Genomic DNA, 15,711 nt, shown 5'->3' with positions numbered 1-15,711 from the left:
TCCTCAGTATCACCCCACAAGGCAGCAAATCCCAGCTCTCCTGTGTCCAGTCTTAATAGACTCCCACTGCTCCTGGCTGCACTGGGATGTCTAGTTCCATCATTCTCCTCAGGAGCAAATTCTTCCCAAGGCTCAGGCTGGAGCTGGCCCTTTTAGGTCAGACTGCACCATGCAGGACCTGCCCATGCAGCTTAGCTCCCCGCCCCCCGCCCGTGCCTGCTTGCGTCCCCCTCACACTGCCGCTCAGCCGGGCTCCCCATCAATCCACCTCGCCAGCCACTCAGTCCTTCTGGCTCATCTCTGAATGCCCAGCCTTCTCGTACGGGATCCATGGGGCTGCTCCACCGAGACCCTAGACAGGGATCAGCCCCTGCCCCACTTTGTTTTCTTGGCTGCCTGTTGCAGAGCTGTGGGGAGGAGGGTCATGGGGCAGGAGTGGGAGACATCAGCAGAGCTGGGGTGTGTGTGGGGGAGCCCAGGGTTGGGCTAGCTGGGGGCTGGGGGTTGGGAGTGAGGGGCGCCAGCAGAGTTAGGGACTGGGAAGAGCCCAGGCCTGGGCTAGCAGGGGGCTGCAGGTCGGGAGTGAGAAGCACCGGTAGAGCTGCAAAGGGGACACTTGCATGGCACTTGCCTTCACTGTGCCTAGCTCTGGCAAGGGTTCCTAACCCATCCCCTACCAGGCGCAGGAAGACAGAATGACTCTGTCTCTCAGCTGGCTGTGGTCAGGCAAGCCCCTGCCCTCTGCCCATGTGCTGGGGTTACCTGGCATTCCCCACCAAAGAGATGGCTGAGGCGTTCACAGCGTATTTTCCGTTGGGCACCAGCTCCACCAGCTCTGTCTGGATGGGGATCTCTGCGGGGTCCATCTCTGCTGGACTCACTGGGGTGACGGCGCTGGCTGTGGGAAGGAAGGAAAGTCAGTCGTGCTCCTTTTGAGACCCTGGAGAATGACGTCTCCCCACAGGACTGGGCCAGGTGGCAGAGCACAGATCGGGGCTCAGTGGGGCTGGGAACACAAATAGAATAACATGTATCTGGGCCGTGGGCTCGGAGCTTGACCTGCCTGAAATCCCACCTTGGGCTGGCTTCCAGGTCTAAACTGGTCTCCCCCTGGGCACGTGGAAATGCCAGCAGGGTCACCCCCAGCCGGCTGCCATCCAGCCGCCCTCCCTTCCCAACCGGCAGCCACAGAGCCAGGCTAACCACGGGGTCCTGCATCTGCCCAGGGCTATGGCATGGGGGTTATCCGCATTGACCCTTCCTGGGCCTGCTGCTAACGGGACACCAGATCAAAGCTGACACACCCAGGGGCTTCCCCATGGGCACTGGAAGGACATCTCACTGGGGACTGGTGAGAGCTGACGAGCTGTCTCCCATCACCGGGAAACATGCTCCCCTCCCCGGGCAGTGCACAGCACGGTACGGCATTGTCCCCACCCACTCTGTGTTGGGCACAGTTCTATGGGAGTGGAGGCAGGGAGAGAGGAGAACCTGGCTTGGTACTACTGGTTTCCAGTGGCATCCGGGTGAGGGGAGGACGCTACCCTTCTGTGAGAGGCACTCAGAGACCGCCCTAGATGGCCAGTCCCTCATTCACCTCGTCTCCATCGGGTCACCCTGATGGACTCCATCTGGGCACGACTGTGAAAAACACCTGGGAGCAGCAACTCGCCCAGCCCCCAGCTGAGCCCATCAGACCGGTGCTCTGTGCTGGCTGCCAGGCGAGCTCTGGATAGCCTACAGGGATCATCGAGCATTCCAAGCCCAGGCTGCTGCCAGGGTGGCATTATTACCACCCCCACCTGCCGTGCCAGCGCCCACCTGGGAGGCCAGCACGTCTGTGGAGTGAGCTAAAGCACCGAGCTGGCCCCTTTCCATCTGCCAGCAGCACCCCTGTCATCACACTGCTGTATAACCTCCTGGAGCGCCCACCCCTGGAATTCTGTGCCCAGGATGGTAGTCCCAGGAGAGAACGGAGCTGGAAAAAGTTCAGAGAAGGGCACCAAGTATGATCCAGGGTATGGAAGAGTTTCCATGTGAGGAGAGGCTGGACAGAGCAAGACTGTAAAGCTTAGACAAGAGATGGCTGACGGGGGATGTGAGAAAGGTCGATGAAATCATGACTGATGAAGAGAAGATGAGTAGAGAAGTGTTATTCACCCTGTCCCACAACACAAGAACAAAGGGTCACCTGATGAAATGAACAAGCAGTAGGTTTCATACAACAAAGAGGAAGGACTTCTTCACACAACACACAATTTACCTGCGAAACTCATTGCCAGGGGATATTTTGATGGTCAAAAGTATAACAGGGTTCAAAAAAGAACTAGATAAGTCCATGGGAGATAGGTCCATCAGTGGCCATTGGCTAAGATGGCTAAGGATGCCACCCCACACTTGGAGTGACCCTAAACTTCTGACTGCCAGAAGCCAGGAGGGGACCACTCTCCTGGAAGCTTAGAGACAGGATACTGGGCAAGACGAAACATTCACAGACAAGGTCAGCTCCCACACTGCTGTCCTGGGCAACACAGTATGGGGAGGAGGTGAGCAGCCCTCAGTGGTGAAAGAACAGGTTAAGGACTATTTAGAAAAGCTGGACATGCTCAAGTTCATGGGGCCAGATCTAATGCATCTGAGGGTGCTGAGGGAGTTGGCGGATGTGATTGCAGAATCATTGGCCATTATCTTTGAAAACTTCTGGGGATTGGGAGAGGTCCCAGATGACTGGAAAAAGGCAAATGTAGTGCCCATCTTTAAAAAAGGGAAGAAGGAGAATCTTGGGGAACTACAGACCGGTGAGCCTCACTTCAGTCCCTGGAAAAATCATGGAGCAGGTCTTCAAGGAAACCATTTTGAAGCACTTGGAGGAGAGGAAGGTGATCAGGAATAGTCAAAATGGATTCAACAAGGGCAAGTCATGTTTGACCAACCTGATTGCCTTCTATGATGAGATAACTGGCTCTGTGGGTATGAGGAAAGCAGTGGATGTGATATATCTTGACTTTAGCAAAGCTTTTGATACTGTCTCCCACAGTATTCTTGCCAGCAAGTTAAATAAGTATGGGCTGGATGAGTGGACTGTAAGGTGGATAGAAAGCTGGCTAGATTGTCAGGCTCAATGGGTAGCGATCAGCAGCTCAATGTCTAGTTGGCAGCCAGTATCAAGCGGAGTGCCTCAGGGGTCGGTCCTGGGGCCTGTTTTGTTCAACATCTTTATTAATGATCTGGATGATGGGATGGATTGAACCCTCAGCAAGTTTGCAGATGACACTAAGCTGGGGGGAGAGGTAGATACACTGGAAGGTAGGGATAGGGTCCAGAGTGACCTAGACAAATTGGAGGATTGGGCCAAAAGAAATCTGATGAGGTTCGATAAGTGCAGAGTTCTGCACTTAGAATGGAAAAATCCCATGCACTGTTACAGACTAGGGACCGAATGGCTAGGCAGCAGTTCTGCAGAAAAGAACCTAGGGGTTACAGTAGATGAGAAGCTGGATATGAGTCAGCAGTGTGCCCTTGTTGCCAAGAAGGCTAACGGCATATTGGGCTGCATTAGTAGAGCATTGCCAGCACATTGAGGGAAGTGATTATTCCCCTCTATTCGACATCAGTGAGGTCACATCTGGAATATTGCATCCAGTCCCTGCCCCCCACCACCCCAAAAGGATGTGGACAAATTGGAGAGTCCAGCGTCGGGCAACAAAAATGATTAGGGGGCTTGGGGCACATGACTTACGAGGAGAGCTGAGGGAACTGGGGTTATTTAGTCTGCAGAAGAGTAGAGTGAGGGAGGATTTGATAGCAGCCTTCAACTACCTACAGGGGGTTCCAAAAAGGATGGAGCTCGGCTGTTCTCGGTGGTGGCAGATGACAGAACAAGGAGCAATGGTCTCAAGTTGCAGTGGTGGAGGTCTGGGTTGGATATTAGGAAACACTATTTCACTAGGAGGGTGGTGAAGCACTGGAATGGGTTACCTAGAGAGGTGGTGGAATCTCCTTCCTTAGAGGTTTTTAAGGCCTGCTTGACAAAGCCCTGGCTGGGATGATTTAGTTGGGGATTGGTCCTGCTTTGAGCAGGGGGCTGGACTAGATGATCTCCTGAGGTCTCTTCCAACCCTAATCTTCTATGATTCTATGATTGATCCGACCCAGCCTGGCCGTTCTTATGGCTCTGCCCTGACCTCCCCGCTGATTCCATGCTACCAGCTAGCTGGGTGGAAAGTAGTGGTTCCAGCACCTTGGCAAAGGGCACGTCACAGCCCTTTGTCATGACTGGGCTGCTGAAAGATAAAAGTCTACTACAGCTACCCAGGGCCACCGAGAGCGGGTTCAGGCCCTGGTGAAAAATTTTTTTCAGGCCCCCCAGGAAGGGCAGACCAGCTAAACAGGGCCACCGAAGCCAGGGAAGCTGGGCCCTGGGCCCCCTTCTGGACTACCGGGCCCTGGTAATTTGTGCCAGCTTCCCCCCACCCTTTGTCGGCCTTGAGGCTACCACCACCTTTATTTCCAGCACTAGCAACCAGTGCTATGATGGTAAAGATTCTGGGTGCAAACCCTGGGGGTGACCCATGGGCAGGGTCAGTCCATGGGGTGTGGCTGCCCTTGGAGATCTCCTGCTGTCATTGGGACAGTGATTATTAATCAGCGAGGACCATGCTTCCACCAAGCCACACAGTCAGTAGCCCCTTTAGCTGTAACATTTGTGCAAAGAGGCTGCCCTTGGTCAGCTTGCCGTGGGGACTGGGCCTTTAAAAGGCTGAGCCTCTCAGCGCCCCACATGCACTCTGCCCGGGAAGCTCAGTCCTTAAAGGCCCAGCCCCCGACATCACAGGGTGCACTTGCCCATTGAAAAGTGCCTGGCTGGTTCAGGGGCATCCAGCAGTGCTAGGGTGCATGACAGCACAATGGGCAGGGCCATGGGGCATCGGATCCAATGGCAGCATGACCAGCACCCCAGCCGAGATGGCAGTTATGTCCAGGGCAGCCTCTCCTTTGCTGATAAACTGAGGCATCAGCCCTGGGCATCCTCACACTCCAGAGCTTTGGGTCTGCATGCAAACCCACCTCCCAACCCTGCCCTAAGGGCCAAGCTCTGGCCTGGACCTGTGGTGTCCCTCCTCTCTGCTGCAGCTCCGGGGTATGCTGGGGCCCAGCAGGCAATGCTGTGTCTTGCTCCGCTGGCTGCCCTGCAGGCAGGGATCGGCAGTGTCTGACAGGGCCCCCACAGAAGGGGGGGCAAGTGAGGCAATTTGCCCCAGGCCCCACAGGGGCCCCCACGAGAATATAATATTCTATATTATTGCAACTTTTTTTATGAAAGGGGCCCCTGAAATTGCTTTGCCCCAGGCCCCCTGAATCCTCTGGGTGGCCCTGGTGTCCGGGGAGCTGCCAGCTGGATTTCTAGTCTCCCCTGCACTTTCAGCTGGATACAGGAGCCTGCTGCACTTCCTGGCCCCAAGCTACTCATGCGATGTTCCTGCTAAACAACTGCTATTGGCCATCTCAGGGGTGGCCACATTTCAGCAGTGGGCGAGAGACCCCGACAAGCTGCAAAGCGCTGGCCTGGAAATACCAATACTGCTTTGCACGGCCCAGGACCCTTTGTGAGAGGGTCTCCCCAGGCAGGACAAGCATGAAGAAATTTCAGCCCCCAGCAATTAGCTTCTGTCACGGAGTCCCCGAGCGATGCTCTGGAACTGCTCCCCACCAAGCCAGGCAGGACTTTGGGGAGCCTCCTCTCCCTTGGAGCAGACTTGTTCAGGGCAAGAAGCTCACACGTCTTCACCTCTGGGTCTCTCCTTGGAGCATTCAGCATCCTCTGCCCCTCCGTGTGCTTCCCCCAGCGAGCCCGCCCAGGCGGGGTCCTGAGGAAGCCATAGGGTCCTGCACCCCCACTTTGCAGTCAGACATGACTCTCAGCCAGCCAGTAAAACAGAGGTTTATTCGATGACAGGAACAGGGTCTAAAACAGAGCTTGTAGGTACCGCGAACCGGACCCCTCGGCTGGGTCCATTCTGGGGGCAATGAGCCAGACCCCCATGTTTGCCCTCAGCCAGCTCCAGCCTAACAACCCCCTCCAGCCCCTCCCTCTCTGCTCAGCTCCTTTCCAAGGCCAGGAGGTCACCTGATCTCTTTGTCTCCAACACCTTCAGTTGGCACCTTTGCAGGGGAGGGGCCCAGGCCATCAGTTGCTAGGAGACAGAGTGTCAGGCATTTAGGTGCACTGGCCCTTTGCTCTGCCAGATACTTAAGAACTGCCATGGGGACACTGAGGCACCAACACAGTATTCAGAGAAAACATTAAGAACATTCCTAGTTCATCACAGCTTCCCACTGACTCTTTGCCATTGACCGTTCACATGGCGACACTGCTGGGTGTGGTACAGACTGGGTGCATGAGTTCCTGGCTCCAGAGTCCCGGCACACGCTGCCAGCCTTGTGCACATAAGGGCAGCAGGTGAGGTCCTCCTAAGCAGTGGAGCGTGCAGTGACCAGAACAGAACAGCACAGTGCCCGAGCAACACGTGGGGCTGCAGCAGAGAGCGGCTGATCTGACAATGGCCAGCACAGCAGAGAGCTCAGCGCCCCCAGGTTTGGGCCGTTCATTCTGCTTCCGGCTGGCCAAATAGCAGCCAGTGCTAGACGCAAGGTGGGAGTGCCTGCCTGTCTGTGATGCTTAGCTGGTGCCCATCACCATAGCGTCTGGCACCTCCCATGTCTTACCGTACTTATTCTCAGCCCATGACGGACAAGCAGCTCGGAGCCCTCCTGCTCTGTGCCTCAGTTTCCCCACCAGTACTACTGGGGGTATTTCTGTTGCATAGAGCTTGGAGGTCAGCGGGTGGGAAGCACCTGGGTGGTGCTAAGGGGTAGGGGTGGCCTGGCCCAGCAGCATGGTCTGGCATTTGAAACACCACAGGGATGGGTCCCTTCAACGACTGACAGCTAGGACTGGGGAAGAAATGGAAGAATAATGTCCTGCTCCTCTTGTGAGCAAGGGGAGACCCTGTGTGTCCCCCTTTCAGCAGTGCCCATCACACCTCAGCTTGTATGGAAATGGCTCAGTGCTAACGACAGACAGAGGATTAATAAAGTCTCCCCGCTGGGGCTGGCAGCCAGGGCCGCCCAGAGGATTCAGGGGGGCAGAGGGAAAGCAATTTCGGGGGCCCCTTCCATAAAAAAAAGTAGCAATACTATAGAACACTATATTCTCATGGAGGCCTCTGTGGGGCCCAGGGCAAATTGCCCCACTTGCCTCCTCCACCCCCCAACCCCGCCCCCCAGGAGACCCTGCTGGCAGCAGCCAGCCTCGGTGCCAGCCAAGGAGTGTAGGGGAGCTCCAGGCCAGCCAGCCGGGGCAGGAAGGGAGAGGAACTGGAAACAAGGCCTTGGTGGAGGCAGCTCGCTGGGCTCCGGGGCCAGGAGCGCGGGACACCTTGGCAGGCAGCACAATGCTCCCTCTGTGAGACCATGCGCCCCTCCCAGCCAATCGCTGGGAAACGGCTTGCACGGACAGTGTGTCTTTATGGGTTGCTGGCTGCTGGCAAGGGGGAGCCCCCTCCCTGCCCCCCACCTTGGGCTGAGTGGGGCATTGTGGGTTTGTTACTGCCAAACATCTTTGGAAAATATGGTTATAATTAAAATAACTTTGCGGCTGCCCTGGGGCCTTTCAGCCCAGCAAAGGGGGGGTGTCAGAGGGACAGCCATAGATGGGTGTAGGGCAGGAGATCTGGGGTCATTCCTGCCTTTCCCATAGATGCCCTGTGGGACCTTCAGGCCCCAATGCCTCAGTTTCCCCATCTGGCAAACAAGGATAAAAAACCTTCCTTGGCTTGTCCTGGCTAGTCAGCTCTCAAGCTCTCTGGGGCAGGGGCTGCCTCGCGCTGCAGTGCCGGAACGCTGCTGTAATACAAATAAATAAAGGATCCCAAAGCACTCTAGGAATGTAAAAAGGAGACAACACAAGCAACTTGCTGAGACTGCATCAGTCACCACTGAAATGCAGCTACCTCTGGGGTGGAACAAAGCCACTGGGCAGCAGGTGGAGGGGCCCATCTTTATCCCCAGGCACCCAGCCCCTGCACCTCATCCCTCCCTGAGATACCCCCTTGGTCTGTTTGGTCCTCAGCGAACACTTCCAACAAGGGGGCAACATGGGTGGCGGGCACAACCAGGGGGACCCCTGTCTGTCAGAAGCTGGGACAGCCCGTTCACCTTGTGAACATCACCAGGCACCCATCAGTTACTAAGAGCTTCCAGACACCCCCATCGGAGCCAGCGCCCTGAAGACACAATGTCCCAGCTCCCTGCATCCAGTCCCTTAGCCATCCAGGGCCCACTCCAGGTGCGTCTGCTCCAGCCAGACCACCTGGCCACCCCCGCCTCCTGGCCAGTGACACGCAGTCAGCTAGTCTGCGCTCACACAGAGCAGCTGCCAAGGACCCACTCTGGCTGGTACCTGGAGCTCAGACTTCTGGTGATTAAAAAACCGCTTGAGGAAGGACTCAGACAAGCCCATTAATCAGCCAGGAAAGGGCTGGAAAAGGCAGACACAGGAGAGACGGGAACATGCCCTGGGATCTAGCTAATATTCTCCAACTGTTTCTCAGCTTTTGGCTTGTACTTTTAGCTCTGGAGTTTATAGCCCCCGCCATAAGCTGTAATTGCAAGGATCCCGAAGAGTGTCGGACGAGGACCCCCCAGAGGTAATGATTACTTCACCCCATTTTCCAGTACACTTTCCAGCCAGGGAAAGTCACTTGAGAAGAATCCAAGTTCGTCCCCAAATCCAAGTTCAAGCCAAGGGAGAACTACTGGTTATCATTAGAGGCTTTGCTTCTGTTAGGTGGTCCCATAGGAAAGAGCCACAGATGGGCAAGGAGATCTGGCTTCTATTCTGGACCCTGCACACAACACATCATAGCTCACTGCCTCAGTTTCCCTATCTGGCTGGCCACTGCTGGAATCTGAGCTGTTCCATCTCCCACCTTTCCCCACCACATGAAGGCAGGCTCTGGGAAGAGACCGACTCCAGGCCGTCAGGTTAAGAAGCGAGGCCACAAAGACCGTTCTGTCCAGATCTCTCATTAGGGGCCGGGTGAGGCATGCTTGGGACATCTAAGTTTGCAAACAGAAGCCATATTCCAGGAAAGCGACGCCTATCAGGGCTGGGATAATCATTGCATGCTGCGTGTCTGTCAGCTCTCAGCACTGGGTCGGTCTCTCCCTGTGCCCTGGCCACACCCAGCGCCATGGGGCCAGATCTCAGCAGGGAGCTCTGGGGCACAGGTTAATAATTAACTCTTAGCTCCGAAGCCTTGTCAGCAGGGCTGGTGCTGTTGACCTACAGCAGGAGCCCTGGGCCAGCTTTGTCCAGACACCCCCCACATGTAGCACTGCTCCCCAAAGTCATCTTTCTGCATGTGGGTTAGAATTGTATCCTGTCTTATTCTCCCTGAAGTGATCAAAGACTCCACAGCTTCGCTGCTAATCCTCAGCCCCATCTGGCAGCTCCCCGTTGCTCTTTCTTCCCACCCTGGGCCCACCCTGCCTAGCTCTGCCTGTGTCCCTCATTCCCAACCTGCAGCCCCTGCTATCCCAGCCTTGGGCTCCCACCCCAGCTCTGCTGGTGCCCCTCACTCCCGACCTGCAGCCCCTGCTAGCCCAGCCCTGGGCTCCCCTCACAGCTCTGCCAATGCCCCTCACTCCCAACACGCAGCCCCTACTAGCCCAGCCCTGGGCTCCCCCATGCTGCTGAAAGGTGAGCAGAGAATTATTTCAGTAAACATCGTTGTCAGCACCTGCCGGGAAGGGCAGCTCAGCACCACTCGCATGTCAGGGAGGCCACCTACAACCCCCCTTCCCCAGCTCCCAGCACAGCGGCCACGTGGGATCCTTGGAACCAGCCTGGAGCAGGCCCCTAGGTCTCATGGAAGGGGCTTCGGGGCTCTTCAGATGTGGCCCATCAGGACCGAACAAGAGGCTAACGTTGGCCCAGATCCTCACAGGCATTCAGACACCCAACTCCCATGGGCCAGAGCAGGAATCTGGGCCTTGCCCCCTGGTTTCCCCGGCTTGCCCCAGGTGTGAGTGGCATCACCAGCCCCCGTGCAGCGCCCACTCCCCCTCGTCACCAGTGGGCAGGGGATGGGGGATGGAAAGCCCATGAGTTCCTACACTTTATTGATCTGTTTGTTCCCTGCACAGCACGTTCCCTGAGAGATTCCCACAGCTGCCGTTCCCTGGAACAAGCCCTAGTGCCTCTGGCCTGGCCACCAGCACCTGCTCCCCGTCCCAGCGTGTTTGGATTATTTGCTGAGGGGGGAAGAGGCTTCGAGTGTGGCCGAGTTCTCCCCTAAGCCAGGGGGCCAACCAGCATTGCCCGGACTTGGCCAGGCCAGGATGAAGATGGCGCCAAGTGACACCTGGTCTCCAGAAGAGTTTAAGCCATTGGTATTGCTGCCCAGTTTCAGACTGGGGTCAATGGTGCAGGGCAAAGGCCTGGCTTCCCCCAAGGTCTCGTCTCGCCTGCAACCTAAGGAGGGAGGTTAACACATGCTAACTAACACACCTGGAACCTCCCGCCTAGCCCTTAGCATGTGCTGAACTGCTGTCCTCCTGCCTGGCATAGCTGGCATAGTCAGTTTCATAGAGTTGCAGGGTGGAAGGGCCCATCAGATTGGCCAGTCTCATCTTCCATATAGCCTGGGTCACTGATCCCACTGGCTCCTGAGCCCAGGAACATCGGTGAGATCAAACATTTCAGTCCTCAGGGGACTATGTTGTGCCAGAGGTGAGACGGCAGGGCTCCCACTGCCCGAGGCCCTGCCATGGCAGGGCACGGACCAGCTGAGAGATGCCCAGAGGAGCAGAGCAGGTGATCCATGCCCCCTGTGTGCTAGCCACATGGCAACTGGCATGAGCGAACGTCACCCCTTAAATCCGAGTCTGGACAAAGCCTCAGGGTTTGCTTTGCTTCACTGCAAGTAACAACCATGGCTTCAGGTGCTGGCTGGGAGGCCCTGATGAGTCGCCAGCCCTTCGGCACAGCTCAGCCTCACCCCTGCTTTTGTCTTCATTTATTTCAAGTTGCCAGGGCTGACAATGAGTGTTTCTCATGCCAGTGCAGGGAAAAATCATGTCCCTTCATTGGGGAAACTGAGGCATGAAGCAGGGGTGTGACTTACACAAGGCCATGGAGCCAGAAACAGAACAGGAATGGGTTACCACTCCCTGCCAGGCCAAATAAAATGTTCACATGAACATTCTTCACACTGTTCTAATTCGGAAGTGTTGCCTGTTTCCTAGCACTTCTCACCCACTTCTCAAAGAGAAAATACCAGAAACTCAAAGGCTCGAGTGGAGACAGATAGAACAAGAACCCACAGTGGGAAGTTAAAACCAGACAAGTTCAATTCAGAAATAAGGCACAATTTTTTCACAGTAGAGGTGGCTAAACTGTGGAACTAACCCCATGAGAAATGCTGGATTCTTCATCTCTTTGATCATGGCTAGATCAAGGCTAGATCGATCTGTAGTAGGCACCCATTAGCAGAACACAGGTTATTGGCTTCTGCATAGGAGTAATTGGTGAAACTCTCAGGTCAGTGAGATACAGGTCAGATTAGATAATTTAATGATTCCTAATGGCATTAAAATGAATGAATCTTTGGGGAAAAGTTCTTCATTAACCCTCACAACTCCACCATGAGACAGGGCAGTGTTTGGGTCCCCATTCAGAGTTGGGAAAACTGAGGCACAGAGCAAGCAAAGTCACACGGGGCGTTTGAGCCAGGAATATAACCCAGGTGTCCTGGCTTCTCCTCCCGGACCCACAGTCACACCGTGCACTATGGCCCTGACAGTTTGTTTTGGTGCATAGCAGGGAGATAATCTCACACAAAGCTTGTTGTTTGAACTCATTAGCCCTGGCTCGCTTGCCCTCCATTCGCACTTCACATGCTGTTGCTCTGTTACCAGGCAGTATCGGCTCCCCCATTTCATTCTCCCTGCTGAACCGGGCTCAGGTGCTGTCCCCTAGCACCTCTGCTTTCTGCCTCAGCTACTCTGTGAGGGCCCAGTGAATTTAAGCCAATGAGCTAAAGGTGACCAGTCCTCGGTTCTCTGGATGCTGCCCAGGCCCTCAGTGGTGCTAATCTTCTAGCTCCTGGCACTGGATAATTCTTCCCTTCTCTACACCGCTGCTGAGTGCTGCTATGGCCTGGCCAGCTGCTCAGTGCGCTCCTAGGGGAGATGTCTTCCCTGCAGAGTTAACTCATCCATGCTTGGGTCTGAGCCTAGCCCAGGTCTGAGACTCTGGCTCAACTCAGTCCAGGTGTGAGCTGGCCCCTGGCAAATCCCTGCACACTGTGGAGGGGGGAGGGTTGCTAGGATTTCTGGGGGATGTTGCCTGCACCTCTGGGCTGTAGGGAACTGAACCACTCTGGGATTTGGTCCCAGTGACGTGCGGGAGAGCTTGTCTTCCTCTGGGCACGTGGTGGGGAGGTGCTGAAGGACTAGCAGCATGGGCGTGGTCTAGCCTGTATCCTCACTGCCCAAGTGCAAGCAGCCCCTGGGCTCTAACCCATCCCAGCCAGACCAGCTAGCCTGGGTTCAAAGCACCACCAGGCTCGGGTCAGAGGGGCTGTGTGGGGACAGGAAGGGGTTAGGTGAGAGCCCAGGCTAAGTACAGTGAAGACAGACCCAGTGCTACCAGGGCAGCTGGGCTCAAGTCCAACCGCTGGTGTCACAGGCCACCCCGCCCTATCACCCCATCCAGAAACTTACCATGCTCCACCTTCACCCCAGATAGGTTCCTTTCCCCCACTACTCCCAGGGGAAGGCTGTTAACGCAGCAAAACTTTTAGGTATAGACAAGGCCTGAGTCTGCAGAGAGCCTGAAACAATAGCTCCCAGAGGGGTGAACTGCCCCTCTCATCTTAACCTAAAGCATGTGGAGACATGGCCTGGGAGGGGGCTTCAGGGGGCAGCTAGGACTCTCGAATGCCTTAAATTTGATGCTCCCCACACAAACCAGGGGTTGCCCAATGAAATTAACAGGCAACAGGTTTAAAACAAACAGACGCAAGGACTTCTTCACATCAGGCACAGTCACCTGTGGAACTCCTTGCCAGGGGATGGTGTGAAACTAAGTTCAGAAAGAATGAGGTAAGTTCCTGGAGGATAGGTCCATCAATGGCTATCAGCCAAGGTAGTCAGGGATGCAACCCCATGCTCTGGGTGTCCCTGAGCCTCTGACTGCCAGAACTTGGGACTGGACGACGGGATGGATCACTGGATAATCACTCTGTTTTGTTCATTCCCTCTGAAGCACCCCACACCAGCCACTTGCCAGAGACAGGACATCAGGCTAGAAGGACCATGGGTCTGAGCTGGGGTGGCTGTTAGTCCTTACATGCCTGTGGGCAGTTGGATCCCTCATTGCTCCCCAGGGCTCCCGGCCCCCTAAGATTTTTGTCAGAGCACGTCCATGGGTGGTTACTCACTAGCCCTGAATCCCAGGCCGCTGTTGGCAGAGGCTGCGCTGCATCTGGCAGGGAGGACTCCACAAAAAGAGCCATGATTGCCCTGGCAGGGCTCAGTGACCTGCTTGGCAGCGCCACATGCCCCGCTGGGCAGAGAAGACCTCAGCCCAGGCAGCCCAGCCCCAGGCGTAGGAGCCAGGACAAGGGGATCGATTGGGGACCTCGCTGGGATGGGTCATTTGGGGTGAGGAGGTGTGGCCTAAATGTCCCCCCAGGTGTGACTGCCCCATGCTTCAGTGGGCCCTGCCTCAGCTGGGAGGCAGTGGGAACGGAGGAGCGGAATCTGAGGCTCAGGGATCTGGCTGTCACGGGCAGTGGGTCTTGTTGGGGTGCCCAGGCCAGGCTGAGGTGACGGCAGCCTTGCTGGGCACAGCAGTGCCAGGCCAGTGCCAGGCCACCCTGTCTTTCTCTCAGGCTATCAAAGTAACCTCCACTTCCAGCAGAGGGAGGGTGTAGCCTAGCGCAGAGAGCACCAGGCTAGGAATCAGGAAACTAGGGTCTGTCCTTAGCTCTGGCCTTCCGGAGGACCTTGGGAGAGTCATGGCCTCCTCCGTGCCTCAGTTTCCCCTTCTATAAAATGGAGGTGATGGCACTGGCCCACCTCAGGAAGGCGCTCCATCATTGGAGAGGGGCGACAGTGTGGCTGGAATATTTAAATCACACCCTCATCGCTGGCTTTAAAAGAATCCTTGATTCTGATGAGTCCTTGATTCTCAGGCTGGGCTCCAGCCAGGTGGTGCCTGCCCTGCCCTGCTCAGCCTGGGTTCCTTGCTGCGGAGTCACAGCGGCCAGGGCACCAAGCCACTAGCCAGGACACCTGGTTCCTAGCTGCACTGTAGCCTGCGGTCAAGCCCCCACCCTGCTCTGCAGCTCAGGTGGTAATACCTGCCCCATCCCCATTAAAATGTGCTGGGAGCAGCGAGGAAGAAGGACCCCAAAGCTAATCAGGACTGTGTCTCTTAACCCTCGGCTATCTATACAAGCCCAACCTTTCCAGGCTGCTGCCTCAGCACCTGTCCTGCTCTTTCGCTGCCAGCGGGCAGCTGGGCACAGGCAACTCCCAAGAGCCACTGCGGTGTTGGGCCGGCAGGGCTGGGCCTTGGTCCCACTAATACAGGCACTGGCATTGCCTCAGCAGCTGGACAGCAGCAACAAAACTTGGAGGAGCTTTGCTGGGCTTGAAACCTGGCAGGGCTGGCAGCTGGAGCACGAATCTCTGGATCCCAGAAAGCAGCTTTTTGTTGCTCAACCAGTAAGTAGCACAGGGCAGACTCCTCCAGCTCCACGCAGACAGACAGAGACGCACCCACCTGGGCTTTGTCTACACACACAGCGCCTGGGCTTCAGGGGTGGGTTTTGGTCACTGCAAAGAGCTGGGCACAGCCTCCGATTTCAGTTTAAACCAGGCCGATCGCAGTTTAGCTGCAATTGGCCAGGACCCAGTTTTAGCTCACCTGAAACAAGACCATCTACATGGAGGGGAGTGGAGGGAAGGAGGGAGGGGAAGTTGCACTACTTTGAGAACTGATTTAAGCTAAACCAGTGCAGCCTGCGGCATGTAGACAAGATCTAACACACACACAGGCCACCTCCTTGCTGCCCAATCCAGGGCTATTTTTACACTGTGGGGGCTAGGAAAGCCTAGAGGAGACAAGGCAGTGTCGTTTTACCCTGAGGGATCATGGGCTGGGGAGGGTGGCACAGGGTACGGGTGGTATCTGGCTTTTGGTGACAGCACCCCTCAGCCTCTCTATCTGGACCGCTCACCGGGAGGGTGCAGAAAAGCAGCTGACGGAGTGTTTGGCCCCGGTAATAGGCGCTGCTGGCCAAGCCATGCTATTGCACCTGGCTGGTCCCCTGCCCAGAGGCTGGCAGAGCTCAGGAGGAGGCGGAGGGGCAGCTTTGTGGGGGGAGAACCACTCACTCATCTCCCTTCGCGTCACAGCTGAATCCCTGATAATCCACCTGCCCTGGGGCCCGGGAAGCAGAAACATTAATGGCAGTAATCCGACTTTAGCACCAGGCACTTGCCCAGCTGCTGGGGCTGCATGTGGCTGGCCAGGTACCCAAGCACTGGCCTGTGTGGCCAGTAGAGTCTAGGAAATGCCTACAACAGACTTCTCCTTACCTAACCTGGCTTGACCATGGCATGCTGTGGATCTAT

General features: G+C 56.1%; 1 protein-coding gene across 2 annotated transcripts in view; it reads right to left on the bottom strand.

Moving 5' to 3' along the window:
- Positions 1-15,711, bottom strand: part of SLC38A3 (solute carrier family 38 member 3) — a 98,547-nt gene that overhangs the window by 63,062 nt on the left and 19,774 nt on the right. For both annotated transcript variants that reach the window (XR_007775094.1, XM_050958693.1), the window contains exon 2: positions 763-898. Coding sequence is in view for 1 of the 2 variants with exons in the window: in XM_050958693.1 (XP_050814650.1) it covers positions 763-866 (104 nt within the window). In the remaining variant the exon portion in view is untranslated. The remainder of the gene's footprint in view (positions 1-762; positions 899-15,711) is intronic.

Source organism: Gopherus flavomarginatus, chromosome 6 (genome assembly GCF_025201925.1).
Source record: "Gopherus flavomarginatus isolate rGopFla2 chromosome 6, rGopFla2.mat.asm, whole genome shotgun sequence".
Taxonomy (NCBI): domain Eukaryota; kingdom Metazoa; phylum Chordata; order Testudines; family Testudinidae; genus Gopherus; species Gopherus flavomarginatus.
The sequence above is the reverse complement of the archived record's forward strand: the minus strand, read 5'-3'. Positions and strand labels throughout refer to the sequence as shown.